A 27,812-nucleotide genomic window follows, 5' to 3' on the forward strand; every position below is an offset into this window, starting at 1 on the left:
CCTTGCAGGCTCTCTCAGAAGTCAACTTCCAATCTTCTAAAGGCAGAATACACCATGACATTAGCGTACATCACCCGGGCCTATGCAAAAGGAACAAACTCCCCGGCTCCATCTTCTACTAACTTGCATCATCCATATACTTGCAAGTCATAATTACACAGACGTCAGGGAATTCGCAACCTCTTCACAGCAATGACATTGGACAAACACCAGCAAGCAGATTCTTTGGGGTGGCTTTCCCTTTGGTTCGGGGATCAGCGGTTCCACTCACCTCCCCCCTCACACCCCCATTGCCTGCTTCCCTCATGTCCAGAAGGCAGAACCTCAATAACAGTTCAGCCTCAACTTGCTCCTACCTCCCAAGCATGGGAAATGGAATGGCCAACAATGGAGAAGCAAGATTCTTGATGGCTACGTATGCAGAGGCTGTGTGAGCCTGCAATTTCAATTCACCTAATGAGACAATCCTTCTGTATAGCATCCTGATCTCATTCCAAGGTGGTTATGAACGACAGCAGCATGTGCTTGCAATGTTTCACCATTATTCTTTCAGTAATTCTTTAAAAAAACTTAATTGTAGGTGGGGTGGTGGAGGAATAGCAACTTGCCTAAGGCCACTTCCATATGATACATTTGAAGCAATATTATACAGTGGTACCTCGGGATGCAAATGGGATCCGTTCCGGAGCCCCGTTCGCATCCTGAATGGAACGTAAGACGCGACGCCACTTGTCGCATTTTGCCACTTCTGCGCATGAGCGTGTCGTCATATTGAGTGTCTGCACATGTGCGAGCGGCGAAACCCAGAAGTAACATGCTCAGCAGTGGCGTAGCGTGGGTTGTCAGCACCCGGGGCAAGTAATTTGCGCCCCCTAACCCGTGGATTTGCGCCCCCTAACCCGTGGATTTGCCCTAACCCCAGATATTGCGCCCGGTGCGGCTGGGCCCCCCCTGCACCCCCCACGCTACGCCACTTATGCTCAGTTACTTCCGGGTTGCCACAGAGCGCAACCCAAAAGCGCTCAACCTGAAGCACATTCATAGTCATACCTCGGGTTGAAGTAGCTTTAGGATAAGTATTTTTAGGTTGCGCGCTGCAGCGACCCGGAAGTAACGGAGCGTGTTACTTCCGGGTTTTGCCGCTTGCGCAGACGGTCAAAATGACGTCACGCGCATGCGTAAAAGTGGCGAACTGCGATCCGTGCACGTGGGTTGCATTCGCTTCTGGATACAAATGGGGCTCTGGAACGGATCCCGTTCGCATCCCGAGGTGCCACTGTACCAACAGTCATGGCTCCTGCTCCCCACAAAGAATGCTGGGAACTTTAGTTTGTTAAGGGTGCTGAGAGTTGTTAGCAAACCTTTATTTCCCTCAAAGAACTACAATTCCCCAAGTTTCCCCGAGAGGAGGGATTGTTCACAAGTATGAACATATGCATTTTTTTTAATGAAACAGAATGTGAAGAGTACTCTTCAACAACGTAATGAGAATGTCAAGTAGAGACAACAAAAGCATACCCATAAACATTTATTTACATGGAATGAAGGAAACAAATATCATTGACTGGATGGGAGGCTAACCAGGTCTCTCTGAACTGACAGGACACTTTGATGTTCCCAAATATACTCCTCATTCAAGTTTAAAAATAAAACATGTTCATTCAAACCAAACAATGTTTGCACTGCAAATTATTCAGCTAATCACTGATATTCTGTACTTTTAGACACCGAACAGAAAAACAAACATGTGCTATTAATATTTCTGCCAAGAGGTTATTCTTTATAATTTGAAAACAATAAGAAGCTTCTACCAGTTTGAATTTATTGGAAATTTAGATATATGGTCTACTTCTCCCATCAAGTACTCTTGGGGCCTGTGATTTTTTAGTAAGAGTTTAAATTTTTCCCAGCGAAATCCATGGGAATGAACTCTGACTGCTTTGTGCCCATATTTTAAGTTTACATTCAACTTAGTAGTACAACAACTTTATTAAGTTTACCGTAATTTTGAAAAAAACAAGAGGTTTTTTTATTAAAAAAGAGATTACAAAGGCACTTGTTAGCACTTCAAAATATTACTACTTGCCAGAGAAACCACATTAAGTAAGGAAGGAATGTTGAAAGACAAAGCTACCCAAATGCAGAACTTCAGGTTTTGGGAACGACTTCAGAAACTTTCAGCATCCAGATAAACTGAAAGCAGAAGACAAAAGGGCACCATTCAACCAGAGTGCACTTCTTTTAAGGCCCATTCATTTCAATGGGAGAATGTCTCCATTGAAAAAATAAGACAGAGAACTAATTGACTGCCAACATCCCCACCTCCCAGTTAAAAATATAAAAATATAGCCGGGGGGGGGGGGGGGGGGAGGAAGAGTCCTGAGGAACCAAAACAGATTTTTAAAGTGTCCTGACACCCGAAACTTAGCAACCTAATGTTGTCTGAAAGAATAAAGTACCAGTGCATCTTTTGATGCTGGAGTGCGGAACGAACATGCATATTCAACCATATTGAATGCAATACCTCTTAGTAATGAAGGTCACCATTAAGCATACTCAAGTCTCATTCAAGTCAATGGGCTTAAGCATGCACAGTGGGGAGCAGGCCCTATGCGCCAATCCATTGGATGGGGTGGGGGGATTAGGCCAACGTGCACACAGCGTCTCAATAAAAATAAAAATCCTAGAGTCCAAATTCCATGGAATTCATTGGAGATCAAAGCTCAAAAAGGACAGGTGGGATTGTAGCTCTACTAAATGTCATGCTGTGATACAAGTGAAGATCCTTTATAAGGCGGCTTCACTTGCATTTTGGACATGCTCAAAATAAAGTGACGTAGTGACACTATTTGATTAGATCAACACATCCAAATTAATTTTAAAAAATGCAAAAGATTAAAACCCTGCAACACCCTCCCCCGCCAAGCAATGGCAACTGGAAAGTTCATTTCCTTTTCTACCAGATTTGCAACAGAATCTCTTTACACTTCCCTTCTGATGTCTCTGTTTTCTATTAGGTGCTTTAAGCAACTTCTTCCCATCTTTATGCTATCTATGTCAATATAGAAGAAAAAGGCCTAGTTTCCCTGCCGGAATATAATTGGCACAATAGTGTGTCATGCAAGTATGTATTTACATTTTGTTTTTTTAAAAAATAGGTTTTTGACTACAACATAATGGCTCTCACCCTAGGAACGAAGATCCAATTTGGAAGGAATGAAGAAATACTAATTCTAGGGTTGAAGGACAACATTTTGCCCACTGTACAAAAAAACCCAAAACAACTGAATACTATTTGTTGCATGTGCTCAGTTGGACTTATGCCAATAAGCCTTTGTCGTTTTAAAAAATGCATTTTAAAAAGTTACAAGCTTTCTGTGTCCAGTGCTGGCTTAGAACTGTTTGGTACATACATGTTAAAGTGCATGCCTTTGTATATTGACACTATTTCAGCAACAATGCCCAATTCTGCTATGATAACATGTTCCACTGTGAGAAGCATAGCTGTCATCTCAATCTAAAAGATGAGATGTTCATGGTGGGGAAAGTGATACCAAAACAAGGAGTGCAATCCAGTCAAGCAAACTTTTTTTCAAGTCCACATGATTTCAACGCGTGAGATAAAAATGCACTGAAATCTCTTGCACTGAAATCAGGGTCTTGAATTTGACTGGCTCATGCCCAGGGATTGGCCCAATTGAGTACAAAAGCATTTTATTGGACGGTTTGAAGGTCACATGCTGGCCTCCTCCCCACTTTCGCTACCCTTTTGTAATTATTCACAGTATACTTCTATTTCTCACAGGCCTTTAAATGCATACAACCACACTGCCAGATACTGGAGGGTCAAAGACATTAAGCAGGACAGACACAAATATTTATGCAGAAACTTCCACAGAAATTCAAAATGTTAATCATTTGAGTGAAACCTGGCAGAAATATTGGCAGACTTCTTGAACACAAAAAAAACAACAGCAAAGATAGATCCAAAGGCAATCAAAACATATTTTGGCAATGCAGATGATATTTTGTCCATGAAGTTCTGTCACAAGCTTTGAAGAATACTCTTTTGCTTTGCTGCTTCTTACAAGCCAGACAACATATGCAGCCAGTATCAGTCCAAAGAGACTCCTAGAGTTATCCTAAGTTATTCTTTGTGGGGCTTTCTTTTCGGCTTCTCTTCGTAAGATTCTCCATATTCATTCACTCTGCTCTTATCCACAGGATAAAGCCTTGCAGATAAAAAGAAACAGTTAATACTTCCTTTAAGAAAAGTCTCCACAGGGACATACTTTTGCCACCTTTAACTGGTACAGTTTTTCATGCATCAGCGCCAGAATATCCTTCCTTGCAAATGCCATCATAATGCTAATAATTATTATTATTCTTTTCAGCAACAAGGTCTGTCAACGTATGTTGAATGATACTTGTGAAATCCTGATACTACTTTTATAGTAGTATGGGTTGCCAATTGCTGAGTGGATCTTGCCCTGCTTTCCATACCATCTGCTGCCCATCTCTATTAGACTGTACACTTGCAGACAGGGATTTCCTTCTATTTTATTTTATTTTTTACAGCACATACCGGTAATTGATTTTTGGGGAGACTAAAATGAAAAAATGAAAGCTTCTGGTTTGCAACAGATAACACAGTGGTTCCCAAACTCGGACGACTTTTAAGATTCCTCTGCCTGTTGTAGCTATTGTAATGTGCTGGAGCTAGGTGCTATGATCTACAGTTGCACTTTTATTACTCCTTTTATTTCTTATGTATCGCATTTCATTGTGCTCCATAGGATTCAAACGGCGAGACAATAAAATACAACGTAACAAATAAAAATAGCCCTTAGAATACTATTAAAATCCATATGAATATTTCATGCGATGGATGTGCAGTCTCCCATCTCCAATCACAAGTCCACAGAGAAGCTATGGACCATCTGAATGAAACTTGAGGACCACCGGTGGTCCCAGACCAGTTTTGGGAACCTCTGCTGGGAGTGTGACCAAGAAACAGAAGACATCATAGGATTATGTGAACAGGGGCAGGTTTGATACTTAATGGCTGGGGTGAGCAGGAAGCATAAGTAGTGCCATGACTATAGCATTTTTACCTGCCCCTTATCTGTTCTTCAGTGTTACAATTAGCGCCAACATTAAACAAGGATTCCCTTTTAACCAGAATTTGAGGGTCATTTTTCTCAACACAGCTTGATATACAGAACTAGTAAGATCTGCCATTTTTGACAAAAGAATGAATGGCAAAACATTAACAAAAACAAAAAAACTAAAGTTATAAGAGGAACTCATACCATCTTTGGTAAAGGTAGACCAGGAACACCACGTCATCTCTAAAACATGCCAGCCGATGAGATGTTGGCATTGTGATGATAAATGCAAAAATATCATCAATGAAAGTGTTGAATGCCTGGAGAAAATAATGCACAAGGTGAACACAGCGTACACAGCAGAGGTGTTGTTCCCAGCAAACCAAGTTTTCAACCAAATCATCCATTCTTCATAATACAACATTTAAACAGAGTTTCTGAAGTTAAAAGGGTATCTCAGAAATTGGGGGTGTAGCCCACCTCGTCTAGTCTCCTAGTGAGCCTTAAAAGAGCAACTCACTGCACAGGAACTAAAAACTAGCATGCATTTTTTGTGGTGGGGGTGGGGAGGTAGAGTCCTGAACTCATCTGCAGAGGCAAGTAGGAGCTCTATCTACAGTGTTTTATGACTGGGAACCAGTAATAAAAAGGGCCCTTAAAAAATTGTGGGGAGAAACTGGTTAGACAGAGACAAGAACTATAACCCTCAGTAGCAGCTGGAACAGTTTTAATGCTTTTTTTTAATATGCAGACCAGGATCTAGACCAGTGTTTCCCAACCTTTTTGCCTCCAGCTGTTTTCGGACTACAATTCCCATCATCCCTTGCCACTGGTCTTGCTAGTCAGGGATGATGGGAGTTGTAGTTCAAAAACAGCTGGAGGCACAAGGTTGGGAAACACTGTTAGACTTCAGGCCTACCTAACTTGTGACCCATCAAGCTAAATGCAGTTTAACAACCACATCTTATACCCCATAAGGGACCACTGACAAATAATAACGTAGTGGTATCTTGAAAGTCGAATGGAATCCATTCTGGAAGTCCGTTCGACTTCCAAAATGTTCGGAAACCAAGGCACGGCTTCCGATTAGCTGCAAGACACTCCTGCAGCCAATCGGAAGCCGCGTCGGACGTTCAGGTTCCAAAGAACATTCGCAAACCGGAACATTCATTTCCAGGTTTGCGGCGTTCGGGAGTGAAGACATTTGGCTATAGAAGCGTTCTCAGCATTCCTCTCAACCACATTAAGAGTTTTGCTACATATTATAATTGTTGATGCACATTGTTTGGTCATCAACTGCTGCTGATTTTCAACTAAATGATATTAACTGAGGGTCAGAACTATAAATCTTAGAACTGTCAAATGAACTTAACTTACTTTGTATGTGAATGCCTTCCAGGGCAGATGTGCAACAGATTTCATCTAGAAGAAACAAAACCATACATTCATATATACTAGCAGTAGTAAAGGAGGCCGGACAAAACAAAAAGATTAAGGTATTCTTTAAAACCTTCAGATTTACCTTATAATTTACAAATAGTTGTGGCAACATAAATAGAAATCCAAAAGCATATACTCCTGTTGGGAAAGAAAACATGAACTAGGTTTAATAATTAAAGAACAAAGCCCTTAAAGACTTTTATTTCTACCACATTTACATTATCAGGATACAATGACAACTGGTTAAACTCAGCTAAGAGATGGCAAAGCCCATTTTGCAATTCTCAAGGAACTTCTCAAGATGTCAACCACAAAACTGAGTTAACTGGTTTGGGAGATCAGGGAGGTTAGCTCACATTGTCTAAAGGAGAACCCTGCCACCCTCCCAAATAAAAACAAGACTACTGGTACCTATCCATTTCTACGCTTGAAATGAAGCTAGGGTAATGTCACAGCTAAGAAATGGAAGGAAGGAAACTCCTATTCAAATCTACCCCCTGCAAAACATTGGAAAGCTGCCATGTCATCAGGAACCACTCCCTGAAATGGGACAACAGCACTAGCCTACGTTGCAACGTTATTGTAAAAATAGTTGAGATGATACAAACAAAGCACATGGTACACTCTTGGCTGCTTTTGCATGCATGCTTATTTGGATATAAGCCCCAATGAATGCAGCAAGGCTTGCTCCTGAGTAAAACTGCTCCATCTGTAATTAGCACCCATTCCGCTTGGCCACAGCAAAGGGAGAGGTTAAGTCAGCCTAATCCACTCCTTGGTTCTTCCTCTCTCAGAACTGTCTCTCACAGTGGCTAATCCACCTGGCTGTTAAACATTTATGTAACCCGATAAGGAATTAACACCTTAATTGGCTAGTTTTCCTGTTCCTTGCACATCACCCCTCCCCTTTCTATAAGATCTGTTAGGGACAGTATTATTATTTTGTAATCTTGTACAGTGCCTTGGAAGATTTTAGGTGTTATATAATTGCTACGTATTCTTATAGCAGACAACCAAAATTTTGTCCTGCTGCTTTCTACTCCAACTGTCAACTACAATCAAGAGGCACTGCTAGCCCCGGATCTGCTCACTCTTTTTCTATTTATAACAAGCTGCTACAGAGTAATGTGCAAAGCCACCCATGTGTTCCTCTAACAAAGAAAGCTGATGTCCTGTGCCCAGACACTTAGGACACGTTTGCAGGATGAACTGGAGAAACAGAATGGACTACCTAAAGCAAGATATAGTATGAAACCCAAAGTTATACATTCTTTCTGTAGTAAGCTCCTGCTTCTATTAAACCAAGTAGTTCAAGGCACCAGCACAGGCACATTTTAATAAAAATGATTTTAGGGTAGGTGTGTGGGTAACCCTTTGGCTCTCCAGATGTTGCTGAACTACAACTCCCATCAGGCGCAGCAAGCCAGATATTATGGGAGGTGTAGTTCAGCACCACCAGGAGGGCCAAAAGTTCTCCATCTCTGTTCTAGGGGAACCAGGGATAGCTGGATCTGCTGTACTGCATGTGTAACAGTCGCCTTCATGGGGAATATTTCTGGGGGCTCAGCCACTGCTCAATGATGCTGACCCCCAGCTGTTGCCAGGGTGTATCGCACAACTTCAGAACTACTGAACCTATCACATCTGAGCGCTCCCCAATGTAAAGAACACCATGCAGTCAGAGCACTAGCCTCTGGTTCTAGTTAACCCTTCCGCCAGACACCCTACTTTACTACTTGGAGGGTGCTACTTTTGTTCTTTTAACTTGAGAAAGCATTCAGTTCTGTGATTTCTACTCAGCCCAGCGAGTTTCACCACAGGCGATTATAATGACACAAGTTTCCAGAAATACTACCATTTTTAAGAATAACTTCACTCTTTAATCATATTTTTACAGAACTAGACTTCAACAAAACACATAAAACAAATCCATACTTACCATTGACAAAGCTGTTAATTAACCATGAATACCAGCTATAAGGGGGCGATAAAAAAAATTGCATTAAATTAATAAAAACAACATTATCTGCTGTTTTATTTCCTTCCTTCCTTCCTTCCTTCCTTCCTTCCAAAAACAAAACAAAACCCACACCAGCACAATACAACCCCTCTTCCCCCGCCTTTCTGTTTCCTCCATGCTTTAACAGTGTTTCTCAAACTTAGGACTACAACTCCCATCATCCCTGATGATGAGCTACCTAGGGATGATGGGAGTTGTAGTCGAACAGCAGCTGGGGACCCAAGTTTGAGAATGACTGCTTAACATAAGAAATCACAGGTGTACATGTAACTCGCATCTCGTGCTTATTTTACTTATGCGACCGCAGCTCTCCACCAACTACTGCTTGCCTTTAAGTCATTATCAGAAGCTACACTTTGTGAAGTGGTTTTGTAGCAAGTTCCTAATGACCAAACCATTATTTTGATGCAAGCTCTGAACCGGAGCACTATAGTACCGTGAAGATCTTCTCATCTCAAACTGGTCAAGCATATATTCTTTGCTACATTAACTAAAGAGAACTCATAAAACAAGGCAGACATTTAGCCACCAGGATAACATTTCTAAACCATTTGCCTTCTTTGACTTTGCAGTATTATAAGTCATTGGCTCAAGGCTATGCAACAGACATTTTAAGGTTTCTGAAATAATTCACAGCACCTTACCTTTTGTATTTGATATTAAGCAATGAATAAATTGCACCTCCAATACACAATGGGTATAGCAAATATGATAAGTATTTCATAGCCTGAAAAAGAAAACATTTTTTGGGTGAACCTTACTCCTATATTTCTACCGTTTGTCCACTGAGCTCTAGGTGGCATAAATGGATTTCCCCACTTTTATTTTCATGACTGTATCATACAGGTTAGGCTGAGAGATGGTGGCTGATCCAAGGTTACCCAGGATTGGACATAGGGTTCTGTGGTTCCAAACCACCATCTTATGCACTAAACCACACTCGCTTTCATTACATTGGAAGTTAATATTTAGAAGTTGATACAGGGAAAGGGCAGAGTCTTCAACAGATGAAATGTCCAGGAGCCATTCCAACTCTTGCCTCTGCCCTCAGTACGATGGAATTTTGTGATACACACATGAAAATGGACCAGGAGGCAGAACGTCATTTCTAAAACTCAAAACCAGTTTCCCACTAATGTAGCATAGACTTTACACAAACCCCCACATTGCAGCTTCAAGCTATATTTGGAGAAAGATCAATCCGTACATGATTCCTTATAGACCTTTCAATTCAACAGCATGTATTAAACCACTAGGGTGTTCAAAATCTGGAGCGCAATGCCATTCGTTTGACAACACTAGTTCTCATTCCTGCCCACCTTTGACCTGTTGTCTCCATTTTTATACAGAGCCTGGCAAGGCTCCATATCAGATCTTTCCTTACTAAGAAAGTCCACAACAAATATTTTCTACTCAGTTATGGTCTACTACATCATGCATCTGAGAAAGTGGCCTTCAGCCCATGAAAACATATGCTATGAAAAAAATGATAACCGTTAAAATGTGACAATACTTTGCTTTTTGCTGCTATCCCTCTGGGTATTAAACGAAATGTTACGTTGCAGATTTCTCTTACCTGGGTATCATACTCCTCAGTTTTCTTCTCAGACTCAGTAAATGCACCAAACTGTATAAAATATAGGAACAGGTTGACCATATGCCCTACTCTTTTGATAAGAAGGGCTAATTTTAAAAAATGTAATGGAGAAAGAAGTGCACAAACCACTTTACATATTTTACCTAGAACAGATGGAAAAGATTTAGGAATGAAATCCAAGGCTGCCTTTCAGTACCCCACAACCTCCCAAAATCTGTTCTGGAGGCTTGGGTGATCCTCCAGAACACTGTGGAAGGTGGAATGGGGAGCCACAGAGGCAAAGTGATAATATCCTCTTCTCCAGTTATGTTAACAGACACCATTGCTAATTCAAAGCAAGAACCCCAAGTAGCAGGAAAAGGTTAAGGAATCTCATGCTGTGGGCAAAAAGCTTTGAGGGCTGGAATTCAGAGTAGAAAAATGGGCGTGGGGGTGGAGTCGGGAGAAATGCTGCTGTTCTGATCCAATCTGGAATTCTCCATTGCAGGCATCAAGAAAAATAAAAGTGCTAGGAGACCTAATCCTAGATCCTTTACATTATACATTATTTGGGCCTTAGTGGCATAGTATGCTATGATCAGAGTGACTCTGGAAGAAAAAACGGTATGAATGAAGCAAGACGATTTCTATACAAACAGTTAAAAAGTAATTTACCTTCACTGCTGGCACCAGGCCATTCCATTCAATTGTCATTTTCAATGCCTTCTTCACTTTCCAAAGCTGGAAGGTAAAAACATTACCTTAGTATCTTCACGTATTGTTTTACTAACTGATTTCATTTTTCACACTGTTAACAGCTATTGTCAGAAATGAGTCAATGGGCTACCAAGTGGTTAAAATCATTCATTTTGAATGAAGCTGGTTTTGACCTACTGAAATATACTGGATGAAATTGGTTTAAATCCACATAAAGCTACTTTGAGGATATGGGTGCCTGGGCTCATATGAAACATGTGTGGCAACTCACCTCAATCACTGCCCCGATACCGGCTGGAATCAGCACCAACAAGCTTGTTTGTTCATCCAATAGGAAAAGAAATATTATCACGGTACTGAAGCATCGCCAAAGCACTGCATGGAAGAAATTCACATGAGGACACTTGTGTGAGTTTTAAAATAATGCATTTCTCGAGTTTAGAGATCCATACACCCAACTTTACTGAAAAGCGGCATTCATCTGTTTTAATAGTTGCATTTCTACATATAACTGGCTCCAGGTCTACACAGCTCTAGGCAAAGAATCATCAGTGGCTCTGTCCAGAGGCAGCTTGTGAAGCAGAGTGGGTAGCAGCAGAATAGGTGGCAACAGCAGGAGTGGCACAGGAAGGGGAACAGCATGGGAACTGCCATTTCAATCTCCCTGAGAGTGCACAACATCAGAGACACTGAAGACAGATTAAACAGGCATGTTTATAGCCAACTGGTACACCTTTCAGTGCTGAGCGACGAGGAAAAAAATCCTAAATCAACAGAGCTGCCTAAACTGGGCCCTTAAAAAAGATTCTTCCTTTTTCCATCAGTGCTGAGAAGAGCAACAGAATCCTTTACAACCCCTCCCCAATGCACTAGCACTCTGGAGGGATGCTATATCGAGGGAACTGTGCAGAGATTAAAATGACAGCACCCTTGCTTTAGCCACTTTGCACTTGTTTCAACACTGAGAGGCAAGAGGAATAAATGTAACAGGGTCAGTATGGGTAGGCCTTGCTGGGACGCCGCATGTGCTCCACCTTTGGCTTTGGTAACCATGAAAAGATGGCACAGAAAACTCACACATTCCATACCTGCTTTTGTAGACATGCCAATCATGCTCTTTTTCTTCTTCCAGAAGCTGATGTCATTTTTGAATGCAAGGAAATCAAAGAGAAGCTGCAAATACCAAGATGCCATTAGATTAGAACCAACCAAAAGAGAGCAGCACAATTACGTTTCTACAGTTGGTAAAGTCTTGAAGGCACTATAACTACTAGGCCATGGCATTTTGAGGGCCACAAGTTCCTCATCCCCATCCCTTGTCTCGATGACCATGTGAGCCCACCTCTGTTTTCAGCTTCTGCCTGGCAATGTCTATCCACTTCCATAATGCAGGAAACAATACAGCGGACCTGCAACTTGCCAGGAGGACCAACAGCCTGAGTTGGTACAGTGGAACCTCGGTTCCCGAACGGCTCCATTGTCGTACATTTCAGTTCCCGAATGTTCAGGTCTGTGGAACCCAGAACTGGCAACGCCTTACAATTAAGAGTCGACAAACCAATAGAAAACCCTTCCTCATGTCCATCTCCTCTCAAGTAATCAAGAGGTTCTAATGCTACAAAACCCCAGCACACACCACAATGCAGATCAGCTGTTAAAAGCCTGTGATATGAAAAAAACCTCAATTTGCATTACAGTTTTTATTAATCTGTAATTATATTTACAGATGAATCAGGCAAACTAGCTAATTTTGCAAGCTTCTCCTTCTAGTCAGGGTTCTAACCGTCTCTCTTAATTAACACTGGCATTCCAAATCAATTTCCAGAGACTTGGAGGCCAAGACAAATAAACTTATGCAGCCTTGTGAAACATGTCAAATCATTATTAGCTACATTTTCATTGTTCCTGCCTTCCTAAGAAACTCAGGGCATTGTTTTGGTTTCACAACTACCCTGTGAGGTAAGTAAGGTAGGAAAAGAAATTATGCCTGATTGTGACTGTGTGTATTTCAATCTCATAGCTAACATTCTAACCACCAACCAAGCATCTCTCTATCCCTGTCTTAATTTGAACAGAGCCTCAAACAGAACTAGCGCTGTTCTAAACAGGAGCTTGGAGTAAGCCAACAGATTTCCATAATTATTAGATACGCTGTCAGATCAGTGCTTAAATATCCACAATTCACTTACATGGAATGCTGCTACAAAGAATGTCAAAGCAAGAAAATAGAGGTTGGTATCCACAAAAATCCCCTTTACTTCATCAGCATCTTTTTCGGAAAAGCCTAGAAAAATGAAGTGGACAGGACATGGGCTTACAAGCAAGCTGAAGAAGAAGTCCCAAGCATTCTAAATATAGTTCAAATATGAGAAGATCAAACACACACTTTCTCTTCCTTTACATCCTTGGGCAAATAGAATGGAAGCACAACCTATATGAATAATTAGACAGGTGTCGTCTATTGATGGAGGACATACAACTCAGCTTATGATTTATGTGCAGATGGCCCTGGTTGAAGCTCTGGCAATCTCTAGTTGAAAGAATACAGGTAGCAGGACTGGGAAAGAATTCTGCATGAGATCTTGGGGAGTAAAAAATGCTGGGCTGGATGGGCCAATGGCATGACTCAGTATGAGGCAAATTATTGGGTGATCAACAAGGCTTTATAAAAGCGAAACGTCAGCAAATCATAGGTTTCTATTGGCATTATATTCTGTAATGCACTACACAATGTATTCAACATTGCCCAAAAATCTAGTGTGTGTTAAAAGCTGACTGCAGAGGCACACATACATGGGTCCAACCCACCTCACACTGAAGAACTATATTGCCTTTGAACTTCATCCATTGTGGACACTTGGTTACATTAAACAAGATCCAAATCACAACATTGCCAATATTGATGCGGTGCACACACAATACCTGGGGAGGTTGCAAGGCCGAATACCTTCTCTAGAAAATTGTTTTATAAACGAAACAAGCATATGGGGAACAAACTGAGGCTTCAACTATTATTCTCAACATCACCACCACTTTCAGAATTGTTTGTTCACATGCAGTCTGAAGTGGTACACACCAGGAACAGTTTCACCACTACATCAGCCCTTTGTGCATGTATGAACAAAAGAGACAGGGGGAAACAGGACAATTTGGATAGTTCTAGACAAGAGGGGGGGGGGGACCTGCAAATGCTGCTGCACTCTGAGCCCCTGGCCAATAGTCAGGGATGAGGGGAACTGGAGTCCCGTCAACACCTCTAGATCCACAAGTTCTCCACCTCTGCTCTAGACTTCAAAATGGTGTCTTTAATCTTGAATGGTACAGATATTACACATCAACAGTAAGCTGGATTTGTGTTCATCAATACTATTCTTACAGAAATATTCAACCCACTCCATAAACCCGGTGGAAACTGAACCTTACCGAACTGCTGCAGAGAGTACACAGCATCTTGCATGTGGATCCAAAACCTCAGTTTCCCCAGGGAAATTTTATCATATGACACTGTAAGGGGTAGTTCTGTTGTTGAACGGTTTATAATCTGCATCAAGTTTGAAAAAAAATAAATTAAGAATCACAAGATGAACACCGACAACTAGATTACACCTTCTAAAAGGGCAACACCATACAGGGGGCTGCTTACAATAAAAAAGCAACATCTAAAAAAAATACTGAAGTAGCAACATAACATTACAGATGTAGGATGATACTCAACAGTATCGACATTCCACTCTTCCAGGTTATGCCACATACCACAATAGATTCAGAGACAGGTGGGACTTCCATAAGGTGCAATGCTCTTCCCCTGGAAGCTGAGCCAGGTGGATGTAGTACGAAGTACACTGCAAGTACCTTGCCTAGAATAAGAGGCCTGCACTCTCCTCCCTTAGTGACATGGAGCTGTTAGAATTCCTGCTCTGTGATTGCAGTCATGGGATTGTTGCCTGTTTTGATGCCAGAGTGGGAAGTGATGGAGACAGGATATGTTTTTATTACTGTGTTCCATGAAGTGGGACTATTGTCCTTTGTCCTCTATCTTTGCTGTCTGATGCTAGAGAGAGAGGGAGCCGTGTTGCAGTGCTCCGTGTGTAAATAAAGTAGATTAGCCAAAATGCTGAGTTGCTGAGGTCTGTTACGCAAACTGCGCAAACTCTGTGGATCCCTAAGTGTGTCGATGTCAGCTGGCATCGGTCACTGTGATGTTTGGGCTGAAGAAAGCTTTTGAAGCTCCCGAACGATCGACCAGGAGGGAGAGAACATGCCAGTCGGGCATGTGTCTGTGCCAGGGTCTACTCAAGTATAGGACGAGCTCCTGACAGGAACTAGCCTACGCTTCCCCAGGGTGCATATGCCATCCACTTCAGAGTCAAAGGGCAACAAGTCTGTGTGCCTTAGAAATCAGCAGACACAGCAGAATCGTGCAAGGGCTACATGTACATAGAGGAGAGAAGGAAAAAGCGAAACATTCTGTATAGTCCTATGAAGTTCCCATGCTACATGTTGGAACTGCACAGCTGGAATGGGATGGTGAACCCCTTTTTTTAACTTAACACTGCTGTAGCAGAAACAACAAATGTTCATTGAGACAAACAAACAATGATAAAAAAGGTAAGATGGCACGCTGTAGCTCACCATTAAATCTTTCACTCTGTTGCTCAGCTGATCAATAAACAATATTGGAAGATAATGCACAGTCTTGCCCAACTGAACCCTAAGTTTCAAAACAGATTTTGTTATGAATACAAATAATTCTATTTCAATGCAATAAGCAAACAAACATTACTTTATGCATCTTAAAGTACAAAACACATAGTCCAGTATCAGCTACAATATTTCTGCCTAGAACCTAGATGAATAATCTTTACACCAAGCAAGCACTCACTTGTTCAAGTTTTCTCAGAGAGAAATGAAACCCAAGTTCATTTAACATTCTAATTTTTAGTCTGGATAACTGTCTGTGGAATTTGGGTGGCTCTTCTACTCAAATGAGCCTTACGCAGAACAGTGCCAAGCTAGACAAAAGTCACTGACCCCTCAATTTATGACCCAAGTGTGATGTATCAACTTGATTGCTAACCATGGGGGGGGGGAGAGTTATAAGATGACCAATATCTTGAAGCAATGGAATGTGACTCAAAACTATTTGGGGGTGACACACCAGGGTTGATTTTAACACATGCCTGTAAAAATCTACCGTATTTTTCGCTCTATAACACGCACCCGACCATAACACGCACATAGTTTTTAGAGGAGGAAAACAAGAAAATAAAATATTCTAAACGAAACAGTGGATGTATGATTTTTGTGGTTCATGCTGTGGCCACAGACATGTGATTTGACGGTGAGTTTGGGGTAGCCCAATGCAAAAATCCTGAGGATCCATGTGGATCCATGCTTTGTAACCACGTTTTTGCACCACTGCGGCCCCAGGCGACAGTGGGTGTGTGATTTTTTTGGTGCAAGCTGTAGCCATGGACATGCTATGTGATCTGATGGTGAATTTGGGGTGACCCAGTGCAAAAATCCTGAGGATCCATGTGGATCCGTGCTTTGTAACCATGTTTTAAGTGGCTTGCTTTAAAGGAGCCAACCGGACATGAGCCTCCTCTCCTGCTTTGCTCCTTTAAAGCAATCAAGCTCTCTGTCCCTCTCCTCCCCCCCCCACTCAGCGGCTCTTCTCCCGCTTTGCTGTTTCAAAGTGAGCCACGGAGGAGGGAAGGAAGGGGAACCATGGATCCTCTGCTCACAACTGCAGCAGATCCCACCACCACCCGTAGGCATTCCCTCCATAACACGCACAGACATTTCCCCTTACTTTCTAGGAGGAAAAAAGTGAGTGTTATGGTGCAAAAAATACGGTACTTTCTAACAGCAAAGCATAGGAGTATCTGCATTTTTATTCCCAACATTTGAGAAAGCTGAAGCAAATGGGTGATGTGGCCAAGGCTACACAGCAAACTTCATGGCTGAATGGAGAGTTGAACATACATCTTCCTGCTCTAAGCCCAAAACACCAGACAGTCACTACTTTATCACGACTTGCTTTAGAAAAGCCCCCAACCCATTAAAATAAGTGCTCAATTTGCTAGATTTGCTCTTAAATGAGGCCACTGGCACTACAGCTGCAGTAGAGAGTACCGGTATATTGAAAGTAAACATGTAAACCATGGGTAGACAAACTAAGGCCTGGGGGCCGGATTTGTGAAAATCTTTCTGGATCATAAACTATTAGGGCAATGTATTTTGTTAAAACACTAAAAAGCATTAGATGTAGTAGAAAAGTTGGGTATAGAGATGCAATTTTAATCTGTTTAAAATGCATCTCTGGGTTATTTGTGGGGCATAGGAATTCGTTCATTCCCCCTGCCCCCCCCCAAATATAGTCCAGCCCCCCCACAAGGTCTGAGAGACAGTGGACCGGCCCCCTGCTGAAAAAGTTTGCTGACCCCTGATGTAAACAGTGTTAGAAACTAAGATATGAAAGGTAGGAGCTAAATGGCACCTTAAACCTAGGTTATGGGTGCAACAACGGAATGTCTACGTTCACAAGAATACAAAGCTGAAAACAAATGAACTGCAGCTAAAATATTATGTTCTTTTTTCACATGGTCTAGTCCTTCCCTTTCCTACCCCCTAATATTCTTAAGAGGGTCTCTTCTCCAGTATTCAGAGAATAGCTGAAAGTGGGAAGGCAGAAAAAGGTCCTCCTTTCCTTCCATTCTGCAGTTTAAAACTGAAATCTTAGGTGCAGTACCGTGCCCAGAGCTCAGAAACTGCTCACACTAATGAAATTCCCTGTAGCAAATTGTGCCTAGAACAATGGGAGTTTCGAACATTTCCTGTATATGTTGTTGAAGTATTCCTATTTTGGAAGAATTTTGGATTAGCAATTTAAAAAATACTTACATTTTCATGTATCTGTGCACATCAGCAGGGAGAGAGGATCCATCAAAGACAAAGTCTTCCACCATAACATTTAAGGTCAGCCTGGACCTCCAGTGTGAGACAGGCTCATCTAGAGCATAATTCTGCTTTTTTTCTGCTTCAATTTGCTGCTCAATAAAGAGAGATACAAAAGTTATTTCAGAAATCCAGGCTTTGGGGCAGAAATATTTCAAAAAAGGTGTTGCTTTCAAACTCTAATCTTCTGCTTTTCCATCTTTATGGAGCAGACATTACAATCTAATCCGAATAGTTAAGTAAAGCTTCCATTCCTTTCTCCAAACAAATTTCATGGTTGATGGGGGGACTTTTCCTGGTGCCTTCATTACATAACTTTAGGTGCTGGGTGAAAATGTTTCCCTTTAACTATGCCTATTCTGTTGGTTGGCATTTCTTAGTGGAGAAAGTATTGATCTGATGTGTAGCAGGCACATCTTTCTTATTCTAAATAATTCAAGAGGGTTCTGGAAGCTTCTCTGTGTGAAAGAAACAAGCAGAAGGTTCATGATGTTTGGGTTATACCTTCAGAGAAGCTGAGTACAGCTGGCTTAAACTGATTCTGTTATCTCTTTCTGTCAAGGTCATGTTAAGTATAATAATAAGGCCAGAAGGAGACTAGGGCCTCGCTCTCTTTCTGTCTCTCCTTCTGGTGTGGTGTTCTGTATACAGTGGTACCTCTTGTTACATACTTAATTCGTTCTGGAGGTCCGTTCTTAACCTGAAACTGTTCTTAACCTGAAGCACCATTTTAGCTAATGGGGCCTCCTGCTGCCGCTGTACCGTCACTGCATGATTTCTGTTCTCATCCTGAAGCAAAGTTCTTAATCTGATGTAATATTTCTGGGTAAGTGGAGACTGCAACTTGAAGCGTATGTAACCTGAAGTGTATGTAACCCAAGGTACCACTGTATAGTGCTAAGGTTTAGTCTTATTGTTAAGTTACTGTAAATTTAAGCTAAGTTTGCTGCAACTGGATTTCTTATGGACAGTGCCAATCCTGAATGTGTTGGATTTGTGACCATTATGCTCATTTGCATTCGGTAGAAGTAAAGCTCTGCTGAATGAAATACAATTGCCTCTGGTCTATTTTTGGGGGGGAATCCTGCAACGTGTTTAAGTTTTTACTCTGCTAACTGCACATTGGAATTCTACTCTGGATCAATATATGAGCAGAATACATGACATATACTATGGCCTTTTAAATGTGTTTGTGGGAGGGGGGCTATTGGTTTGTTTTTATTTTATCATGTATTTTGTGTTCTCATTTTGAATTTTTATACTGTTAACCACCCTATGATATTTGGATGAAGGGCAGTATAACAATTTGATAAATAATAATAATGACGACAACAACAACAACAGCAGCTTCAAAAACAGTGAGCAGAGTAACTAGGGATCTAATTGCTTTGCAAGCAGGCACAGAGTTCAAAATGGTGGCTCAGAAATGTAAATCTAATCTATAAATATATACAATAGCAAAAAGCAAAATATTGTAAAATTAATGAATGTTAGAATGATGTTGGACATAAATTAAGTGGTTTCCAGCTGTAATGCTTAAGAGATATGGAAAATAAGGTTTTGAAATAAGTAAAAAAAACTAATGGTGAGGATTTGTTGAACAAACAATCTGAATTGGAATATAAGAAAGGGAGGTATGGGGAGGTCTGGAAAATAAGTTAAAAGAAAATAAGTAAATGGAAACTCTATGTGTTTTTAGTTGTTTTTATTTTTGTATTTTTGTTGTTTCGTTTCTTTTTGTTTTACAATGTATTATTTTTGAAAACTTCAATAAATATCTTATTAAAAAAAAAAAAAAGCAAAATCACCAAACACCCACCAATCACACAGGATGTAACTACAGACTCAGCATCCAAGCAGTCCATCTCTTATTCAGAAGTCAGATTAACTCACATCACCCTCCCCGGTTGCGCCAATATTTTACCTAGGAGCAAGTCCATCCACAAACCATTGCCCAGGGAAAGTGTCCACACTCTCATCACACTCTGAAAGAGCAACCCAAAGAGTTCTCAGGGGGCTGCACTGGGATTGACAGGCCATCACAGCAGCCTCCAAACAGATAGGCTTCCCCCATGGAAAACAGCTACGACTGTAGCAAGGCTCTTACTCTTTATGGGTGAGCCTAGGTAGCCAAACATTCTGGCTCATTTGGCAGTTATTTACATAAAATGTGCATTATGTACACTAAAACTCACCTGCAAATTCTACTGAAGGGCAAAGCTTTCCTACTATGGCCAGTAACTGCCACAGCACTGCTTTCAGAGAAATGAATTGAGCATGTGCATTATCTAAGCACGCCCAATAGCAGGTAGAAAATAATTCTGAATGTATTTAGTTTAGCAAAGTTTTCATGTGCGCAAGGTACCAACACAATTTTTACTTGGCAAATTATTCACTGGAAATACTGCAAAATGTCAGAAATCTCCAATAACAAAAAAAAAGAAAGCCTCTCACCTGCGTGATAGATTCTCCTGTAAGAAGATTAATTTCTTCTGGTTTAGGGACCATATAAGTAGTCAGAGGGCTTACGATATGAACCTGCTTGCCATCATGCCAAGGCAGAATTCCAGCATGATGGAGAAATATGTAGGCATATAATGTCCCATTATTTCGTGTTTTCTTTGGTACTGAAACGTTAACTGTTCTGAAAACGAAATAAAGACATTAATTATACAAATAACGTTTATGCTTTTTCTTCGCCATGAGATGCAATCGTTAGCAGTTCTGCCTCAACCAGGACTACTAGCGTTTTAGACACTTAGAAGTGAGATACTCTGATAAATTTAGAATTTTTAGATTAACTTTTAAATGTCTTTTAGTTGAATGGTGAAGTAACAGATTCATATTTCTGTTTGGAGTCTGACTGATTCCACATTCTTTTATTTTGTTCTAATGAAGCATTTCAGATCTCCAGGAATTTTAACTGCCACATTTGATGATAGCACCAAATCTTCCTAAAGGCCACTTATATAGAAGACAAAATTTCCCCAAACAGGATTCTGTTCGCTTGCTGGTCTGCAACACCAACCAGAACCCAATCATGGGACAGAAACCACCTTTTCTGTCTGTATGTCGGAACAGTGATAAGGAAGCTCACCTCTATGTTGTGTTTTTTAAGGGAGCAGTCATAGCACTTTCTCCTAAAAACACTAATTGGGAAGGGAAAGAAACTGTCCCTACTTTTTTCCATGGAAGTTTGTAGTGGAAGGGGAGGAAGTAAAAGTGGTTTCCTCCCAGTTTTGCTGGGTTTGGTTGGAGGCAGAAGCAAGGCAGAAACTCAATTTATAAGAGAGAAACTACTTCTTAGTTCCCCCCTCCAATCTTCCGTTGAACAAATCAAGGATTTTTTTCCCTTTCCACTGAGGTTTTGCAGGAGGTGAAAGCAGCATGTATGTTACCTGAGTCTTCTGCAAAGGACCCTTCCTTCCTCAAGTTTTCTGCACACAGCACACACTCAAGGAAACGAAGGGAAGAGGGGCAACCACTTATGATGAATTTTGTTACTAAAGACTGCTGAATACTTACACCTACACCATGAACAAATCCTGCCCAGAAAATCAAAATAGATGGGCTTAGAACTTCAATCTAAGCACACTTATCTGGAGGTAAATCCCATTAATGAAAATTAGACTCACATCCTTCTTTTCAATTAGCATGCTAAAAATGGGCACAAGTCAGACAATTGTAAGCTACTTTGAAATAATCAGTAAAAGGCAGAATACACATGATTTAAACAAAGGGAGTAAAATAAAACTATGACTTGAAAAAAATCATGAAAAATATGAGGCATGATCTAGCCCAGTGGTTCCAATATTTCCCTCCATGGACCACTTGAAATCTACTGAGAATTTTGGCAGAGTGCATGATAATTTCTCTGCCTCTTATAGTAATTGTAATGCACTGTGCATATGCTGTGTGAATCTATTTTTTCAGATGTGCCGCAGACAACATCAACTGCACACCCCAAGTGGTCCACCAACCACAAGCTGGGAACCCCTGATCCAGCCGCAGTTCAAAAACTTCGAAGACACCGTCATTTCAATGATAAATATTACAGCACATGATTAACTCTTACACTAAATAGGTAAAGGTAAAGGTACCCCTGCCCGTACGGGCCAGTCTTGACAGACTCTGGGGTTGTGCGCCCATCTCACTTAAGAGGCCAGGGGCCAGCGCTGTCCGGAGACACTTCCGGGTCACGTGGCCAGCGTGACATCGCTGCTCTGGCCAGAGCCAGAGCCGCACACGGAAACGCCGTTTACCTTCCCGCTGGTAAGCGGTCCCTATTTATCTACTTGCACCCGGAGCGCACCCCGCCGCAGGGATTCGAACCGCCGACCTTTCGATCGGCAAGCCCTAGGCGCTGAGGCTTTAACCCACAGCGCCACCTGCGTCCCCCTTACACTAAATACATGGGTCATAAAAGAAAACTGTACAAATCCATTAATACCTTTCAAACTTGGACTCGACGTCAAAGTTATCCACATTCAAAACCAGATCAATATTATTTTCAGTGCCTATGTTTGATCGCGTGGTCGTGTAAACGCTTAGCTGAAAGAGAAAAGGGACAAACAGTCAATGCTTGCACAAATACTTCCTTCCACCATGTTCTTGTGCTGGGTGCTGATGAAAGTGGAACTGGCTGTGCTCCTGCCATCCCAAGCATTTATTCCCTTTATCTGCTGCCAATCCCTCCCCCCCCCCCAACTCAAGGCCAGCATGTTTTCAGCTTGCAACCCACATTGCCTTAGTGACATCTAAAACGCAGACGCCACTTAAAAGGGGCGTATGAGGCTGTCTGTGTCTGGACCATAGAGCTCTGGCCAGAATGCAGAAGGGAGGAAGTGGTCACATGTAGACTATGAAACTCACTTGCCATGGAAGGTATGACAGCCCCAATGTTCATGAAGACCTTTTTATTTCAGCATTTTTAGTTGCTGACTAAAAATCAGCATCCCCCGCCATAATCTACTTTGATAATTTTATTGCTTTAATTGCTCACTTGTTATTTGTTTCATTAAACTGATGCAACTCCTCTTGACCATCTCTTTTGAGACTAAAAGTGTGGGGCATGATTCTTCTAATCTGATCACCGTATATTAAACAGAGATAGATTCCCCACCTGCTCCAAGTTTATGAAGCGCTGTGCAGGGATGGAAGTTGCCTGCTTCTGTAAACACTGTTCTGAGCTTATTTATATGAGTTGCCATTTGTTTTCTGCCCCCTTTTCTAGTGCAGCTGCGTATGGAACTCCAGTGACCCACGTAGTGGTAGACCCATCAGTGGGTGGTGATGACGATTAAAGAGCATGGTGCTCCTTTCCAAATCTATAATTCTACAGTCTAGTGCAGAATATACAAATCTGTTTCTTTCCATCCTCCTGCTTGAGACTTTCTGCTCCTGACAGGACAATAGACTAATAAAACTCACAGGGCACAGAGAGCAGCCTTCTACTTTACTGGGGAAACAGAGGAGGAACATACAAAATCCAAGCCTGTCATGTTGCTCATGATCGTTCCTTCTCTCTCCTTCCCCGCTCCCAAGAGTCCACTACAGTGGAGCAAAGTTACACTGTACATGACTTTACAATGCAATGTAGATGAAAGGTGTTAATATGGCACAAGAAGACACAGACCATCCTTTTGACAGAAAAGTCAAATACAGTGGTACCTCGGGTTAAGTACTTAATTCGTTCCGGAGGTCCGTTCTTAACCTGAAACTGTTCTTAACCTGAAGCACCACTTTAGCTAATGGGGCCTCCTGCTGCTGCCGGAGCACAATTTCTGTTCTCATCCTGAAGCAAAGTTGTTAATCTGAAGCACTATTTCTGGGTTAGCGGAAGCGCATGTAACCCGAGGTACCACTGTAAAAATACCAGGAAATTGGGGAGCAAAGGCCTCATATCATTCTTACGCTGCCTAGGAATTTGAAATAACTCTTTATTAAAAACATAATTGAGAGTGGGTACTTTTATTTTTCAACAACCATAAGCTTAGCATTCATACAGCACTTTACAGAACACTTAAAGCTATTCACATATATCTCGCTAATCCAGGCATAGGCAAACTCGGCCCTCCAGATGTTTTGGGACTACAACTCCCATCACCCCTGACCACTGGTCCTGTTAGCTAGGGATGATGGGAGTTGTAGTCCCAAAACATCTGGAGGGTCGAGTTTACCTATGCCTGAGCACTGGAAAACCCAAGATCTACCCACACTGGAAGAGTGGCAGATGCAGCTGATAGACTATATGGAACTAGCCGAGATGACCGGCAGAATCCGAGACCTGGGAGAAGAGAAGGTTGAAGAAGACTGGAAGAAGTTTAAGACTTATTTAAGAAAGTATTGCAATTTGGTTGAATGTTAAGAAGGATGCTAGATCATAAATAATTGACCACCACTAAATTAGATGGAATTAGGATGATAAGTAGATCGAGGAAAATATAAACCATTGGGAGAACGATTAGATTATGTTTAAAAGAATGGGATTTAAGAATTTAAATAAGACGATAATTTGCTGGTTAAAACTTAAGACGATGTAAGTGGGAGCGGGAGATGTGAGGGAGTCCAAAGAGGTTTTGAAAATATGTTATGATATATGCTATATTGGTGATTATTTTTGAATTTGTATTTAAAAAATCTTAATAAACATTTATAAAAAAAAAATTTACCTATGCCTGTGCTAATCCTTAGAACTCTGCTTAACAGCAACTTTTGCCAAATAAGAACTGAAAAAAGTAGGGTGGCCTTAGGCCAACTGGACTGCTGCTTAGTTGTATTGCCACAAGGCTGGTCAACAGGAAGGGGGTGGCAATCTGGCTCAAGGGTCTCTAGGTACTGATTCCTACACTTTCTTGCATAGTCAGCATCGTCACCCCATACTGAAGAAGGGCAATGATGCCAGGCAAGAGCAATTTGCTCAAGGCTTTAATTATGAAGGGGGTTGGCAGCAGCAGCACTTCCTGGTTCACAGTGCAAGTCAGTCAAAGGATGGGCAGAAAGAAAGAAAGCTGAAGAGCTTATGTAGCACACCATGCTTCACTGGTCAGTTTGCAGCAGACCACCTAGCACTGTCCATTGGCTGCTCCAAGTTCCTTGCAAAGCATACTGTACCAGATGGGCCCAGGAAAAAGGGCTTCCTCATAACTTAGCAGAGGTTGGCTTTATTAAAATGAGAACCTTGCTCTGAAAGTATCACATTGGTTGGTTGGTTGGTTGAGAGTTTACTCATATGCCGCTTTTGCACAATGAGCTTCGCCCACCTAAAGTGGCTTACAGCAAATCTTGAGGGGTAGGGAAGAATGCAGAGGCAGTGCAAATATACAATATGCCACAGTACAGATAGTGTTGGGCACACAGGAGTGGGGGATTGTGATTAAAGAAGAAGCAAAACCAGATTGTGCAAGGCTGAAGTCCGCTCACACACAGCTGTCTATGCCTTTTAGGTGACGTGTCCCTCCCCAACTTGGCATCGAGTGGGTCGGACAGGGAGGGGAATATGAACTTGCCTCTTAAAAGGTTTAAAAAAATATTTAAAAAATTATACATTCTACACTGTTGCAAACTGCTGACAAAAATATTTCTGTGATGCGTAAACACTCAAAACAAACAAATAAACCAACGAGGCCACTTGTGTAGCTCTGCTGGCACTGAAAACACCACAAAGTTTGTCGGTTCTATCCCCCCTGCCTATTCCTGCATTGAAGGGGGGGTGGGCTAGATGATCCCCCGGGTCCCTTCCAAATCTACATTTTCTATGAACGAACGGACACCCCCAAATTGATTTCCCTCGGAAAGGAGATGGGAAGGAGAAAGGGGAGAACTTGTGGAGTTTTTATGCTTCCCTCCCACTCCTCTGGATTTTACTTTCCCCCCTGCATGGTTGCAAAAACGCGGTGACACATTTCCATCATACAGCGGCATATAATTACTCAAATAAATAAACGAACAAACAGACTTCCCCACGCACCTATTGATTGCTCCCCTTTCCCTGTCCCCTTCCCCACCCATTCATTGCCCCTTCCTCCTCCCCTCCCATTTATTTCCACCTCCCCCGCCCATTCATTTCCCCACTCCCCCTTCGCCTCACCCACCTATTTATTTCCCCTTTCCTCCTTCCCCACCCATTCATTGCCCCTCCACCCACCCATTCACTGCCCCACCCCCCCTTCCCTGTCCCCTCCCCCCACCCATTAATTGCCACTCTCCCCAGCCCACGGATTGCCCCTTTCCTCCTCCCCCCGCCCATTCATTGCCCCACACCCCTCCCCGCCTATTTCTTGCCCCCTTCCTCCTCCCCCCGCCCATTCATTGCCCCACACCCCCTCCCCTGTCCCCATCCCGCCTACTTCTTGCCCCCTTCCTCCTCCCCCCGCCCATTCATTGCCCCACACCCCCTCCCCCGTCCCCTCCCCGCCTATTTCTTGCCCCCTTCCTCCCCCCCGCCCATTCATTGCCCCACACCCCCTTCTCTGTCCCCTCCCCGCCTACTTCTTGCCCCCTTCCTCCCCCCCGCCCATTCATTGCCCCACACCCCCTCCCCTGTCCCCTCCCCGCCTATTTCTTGCCCCTTCCTCCTCCCCCCGCCCATTCATTGCCCCACCCCCCTCCCCTGTCCCCTCCCCGCCTATTTCTTGCCCCCTTCCTCCCCCCCGCCCATTCATTGCCCCACCCCCCCTCCCCTGTCCCCTCCCCGCCTACTTCTTGCCCCCTTCCTCCCCCGCCCATTCATTGCCCCACCCCCCTCCCCCGTCCCCTCCCCGCCCATTTCTTGCCCTCCTCCTCCTTCCCCCCCCCCTGCCCCCTCCCCCCTGGGCGCCTCACCTGCAGCTTGGGCCTCCGCGCCAGGTAAGGCCTTATGCAGCCGTCGTTGGCGTCGTCGCCCCGGGCGGCCGCCAGGCAGGGCCGGGTGTGGACGATGCCGTACATCACCCAGCAGGTGTGCGCCACGTAGACGGCGAACAGCCCCACCGCCAGCCCCGTCAGCGAGCTGCGCCTCGGCAGCATCGCCCCCGAGAAGCGCCGCCGGCATCGGCCGCCCGCACCACACGCCGAGCCCCCCCCCCCCAAGGCAGGCGCCGCCGCCGCCGCCCCGGGAAACGACAGGATCCGACCCCCGGCCCGCTTTCCGCCTCACGCTCCGAGCGCTCTCTCTCTCTTCCCTCAGCGACGGGAGGCCGGTCGCGCTCCGCCCCGCGGCATGCCGGGAAGTGTAGTCCCGCCCAGGCCGGCGCCGGGTTCCTATGGGGCGTGGCCTGTCTCGGGCTCGAGCGGGGAGGGCTTTTCGCGCCTTTCCCCTCCGCTCTCGGGATATCCGGGCGGAAGTCGGCGCTGCTGGCCCTTTAAAAACCCATCACTGCAGATGGGGACAGCAGCCATGAAATTAAAAGGCGCCTGCAAAATATGGTCTGAAGCTCAACATCAAAAAAACGAAGATCATGGCTACTGGTCCCATCACCTCCTGGCAAATAGAAGGGGAAGAAATGGAGGCAGTGAGAGATTTTACTTTCTTGGGCTCCATGATCACTGCAGATGGTGACAGCAGCCACGAAATTAAAAAGCAATGAGAAACCTAGACAGCATCTTAAAAAGCAGAGACATCACCTTGCCGACAAAGGTCCTTATAGTTAAAGCCATGGTTTTCCCAGTAGTGATGTATGGAAGTGAGAGCCAGACCATAAAGAAGGCTGATCGCCGAAGAATTGATGCTTTTGAATTATGGTGCTGGAGGAGACTCTTGAGAGTCCCATGGACTGCAAGAAGATCAAACCTCTCCATTCTTAAGGAAATCAGCCCTGAGTGCTCACTGGAAGGACAGATCGTGAAGCTGAGGCTCCAATACTTTGGCCACCTCATGAGAAGAGAAGATTCCCTGAAAAAGACCCTGATGCTGGGAAAGATGGAGGGCACAAGGAGAAGGGGACGACAGAAGACGAGATGGTTGGATAGTGTTCTGGAAGCTACCAGCATGAGTCTGACCAAACTGCGGGAG

General features: G+C 43.1%; 1 protein-coding gene across 1 annotated transcript; it reads right to left on the bottom strand.

The window, feature by feature from the left end:
* Window positions 1-1,515: 1,515 nt before the first annotated feature.
* On the bottom strand, window positions 1,516-26,885 carry CLPTM1L (CLPTM1 like). Its single transcript, XM_079983969.1, has 17 exons — window positions 26,645-26,885; window positions 22,272-22,372; window positions 20,276-20,465; window positions 17,768-17,913; window positions 15,494-15,572; window positions 14,285-14,402; window positions 13,051-13,145; window positions 11,950-12,034; window positions 11,133-11,236; window positions 10,820-10,885; window positions 10,145-10,195; window positions 9,213-9,295; window positions 8,488-8,522; window positions 6,631-6,686; window positions 6,486-6,530; window positions 5,313-5,428; window positions 1,516-4,232 (listed from the first exon to the last, which is right to left on the bottom strand). Exons 1-17 carry the CDS (start codon window positions 26,825-26,827, stop codon window positions 4,148-4,150), a joined length of 1,638 nt encoding a protein of 545 aa, XP_079840095.1. The 5' UTR covers window positions 26,828-26,885; the 3' UTR covers window positions 1,516-4,147.
* Window positions 26,886-27,812: the final 927 nt, after the last annotated feature.

The sequence above is a fragment of the Podarcis cretensis genome (genome assembly GCF_951804945.1).
Source record: "Podarcis cretensis genome assembly, chromosome: 7".
In the NCBI taxonomy this organism is placed as follows: domain Eukaryota; kingdom Metazoa; phylum Chordata; class Lepidosauria; order Squamata; family Lacertidae; genus Podarcis; species Podarcis cretensis.

What these genes read in the sequence shown, in the direction of transcription:
- CLPTM1L (XM_079983969.1), bottom strand. Translation starts at nt 26,827, where the DNA reads ATGCTGCCGAGGCGCAGCTCGCTGACGGGGCTGGCGGTGGGGCTGTTC. An exon ending in GTACTCTCTGCAGCAGTTCG is followed by an intron (nt 13,146 to 14,284) that starts GTAAGGTTCAGT and finishes TCATTTTTCTAG; the next exon opens with GCTTTTCCGAAAAAGATGCT. An exon ending in GTATCGGGGCAGTGATTGAG is followed by an intron (nt 10,886 to 11,132) that starts GTGAGTTGCCAC and finishes TTTACCTTCCAG; the next exon opens with CTTTGGAAAGTGAAGAAGGC.